Source organism: Tetrahymena thermophila (genome assembly GCF_000189635.1).
Source record: "Tetrahymena thermophila SB210 genomic scaffold scf_8254484, whole genome shotgun sequence".
Classification (NCBI taxonomy): domain Eukaryota; phylum Ciliophora; class Oligohymenophorea; order Hymenostomatida; family Tetrahymenidae; genus Tetrahymena; species Tetrahymena thermophila.
Window position 1 is genome coordinate 19,633 of NW_002476259.1, and position 1,638 is coordinate 21,270.

Below are 1,638 nucleotides of genomic sequence, written 5' to 3' on the forward strand. Positions count from 1 at the left end.
AATTGGTTCAATGGGAGCACCCCCCCCCCCCCCCATTATTATAATTAAAAATATCACAATCCAAAACAAATTAATTGTTTTTACTAAAGGTTAAGCATCAAATTTGAGAGATTAATGCAATTTGCTAAAGCTGAACCTAAATCTGATGCATCTTCATCAACAATTTCATTACTACTTTTTAAATATTGAAGAAAAAATATTTAATTAAATAATTAATAAGAAGGAAAAAATGAAGAAAAAGTATGAAATAATAAGATTAATTAATAATAATAAAAGCAAAAGTTGAATAAAAAAAAGATTAGTTAAATTAACAAACATCCAAAGAAGAAAAAAAAGCAATTAAACTCAATAAAAAGAAAAATAAAAAAGAACTTTTATTATTTTAAATTAGCTTTTATAATTAAAAATATCACAATTCAAAACAAATAAACTGCTTTTACCTAAGACAAAGTGTCAAATTTGAGAGATTAATACAATTTGCTAAAGCATAACCTAATCCTGATGCACCCATTGCACCAATTTAATTGTAACTTTTTAAATATTGAAGAAAAAATATATTATTAAATAGCTAATTAGAAGGAAAAAATGAAGAAAAAATATGAAATAATAAGATTAATTAATTAATAAATAATAAAATCAAAAGTTAAAAATGAAATGATGAGTTAAATTAACAAAAGAGAAAAAAAGCAATCAAACACAATAATGAAAAATATCTTAATAAATAATCAATAAACTATTTTTACTCAAGAACAAGTCTCAAATTTGAGAGATTAATGCAATTTGCTAAAGCATAGACTAAGCCTGATGCACCCATTGCACCAATTTAATTTTCACTTTTTAAATATTGAAGAAAAAATATATCATTAAATAGTTAATTAGAAGGAATAAATGAAGAAAAAATATGAAATAATAAATAAGATTAATTAATTAATAATAAATGCAAAATTTGAAAATAAAATTATCAGTTAAATTAACAAAGAAAGACGAAGAAAAAAGAGATTTATTGTTTTAAATTAGATTTTATAATTAAAAATATCACAATCCAAAATAAATAAATTATTTTTACCCAAGGTCAAGTGCCAAATTTGAAAGATTAATACAATTTGCTAAACCAGAACCTAAACCTGATGCATCTTCATCACCAATTTAATTCTTCCTTTTTAAATATTGAAGAAAAAAAAAAAATTAAATAGTTAATTAGAAGAAAAAATATGGAATAATAAGATTAATTAATTAATTAATAATAAAAGCAAAAGTTGAAAATAAAATGATGTGTTAAATTAACAAAGAAAGAAAAAATAAAAGCAAGTAACATAAATTAAAGTTCTTTAAATTAATTTTTATAATTAAAAATATTACAATCAAAAACAAATAAACTGTTTTTATTAAGTGTAAATGTTAATATTGAAAAATGAAAATATCAAATAATAAAAATGAATGATAAATAATTAAAAATTGATTAAAATTAAGTTAAAATAGCTAAAAAATTTTGTTTTAATAAAAATCAATCAATAATGATTAGAATTTCTATTAGAAAAATTATTTTATTAAATAAATCGAAAGTTAAAATTACAAAAAAAAAAAATAGTATTTATAAATTAAATATACGCCAGATTAATATGGAGAACCTTATGAGAT

At 19.4% G+C, this 1,638-nt stretch overlaps 2 protein-coding genes across 2 annotated transcripts in view; one reads left to right on the forward strand and one right to left on the reverse strand. All coding sequences in view use genetic code 6, as the record gives it.

Annotated features, from left to right (window-relative positions):
* TTHERM_001115250 (hypothetical protein) overlaps positions 1-814 on the reverse strand; it is a gene marked incomplete at both ends in the record, with an annotated part of 5,836 nt that extends 5,022 nt beyond the window's left edge. Inside the window, 3 exons of the mRNA XM_012799288.1 lie at positions 85-174; positions 441-530; positions 744-814. Of these exons, the coding sequence (XP_012654742.1) occupies positions 85-174; positions 441-530; positions 744-814 (251 nt within the window). The remainder of the gene's footprint in view (positions 1-84; positions 175-440; positions 531-743) is intronic.
* A 451-nt stretch (positions 815-1,265) lies between these two features.
* TTHERM_01116250 (hypothetical protein) overlaps positions 1,266-1,638 on the forward strand; it is a gene marked incomplete at its 3' end in the record, with an annotated part of 492 nt that continues 119 nt past the window's right edge. Inside the window, exon 1 of the mRNA XM_001022476.3 lies at positions 1,266-1,638. This exon is cut by the window's right edge and continues 119 nt beyond it. Within this exon, the coding sequence (XP_001022476.3) occupies positions 1,434-1,638 (205 nt within the window). The 5' untranslated portion in view covers positions 1,266-1,433.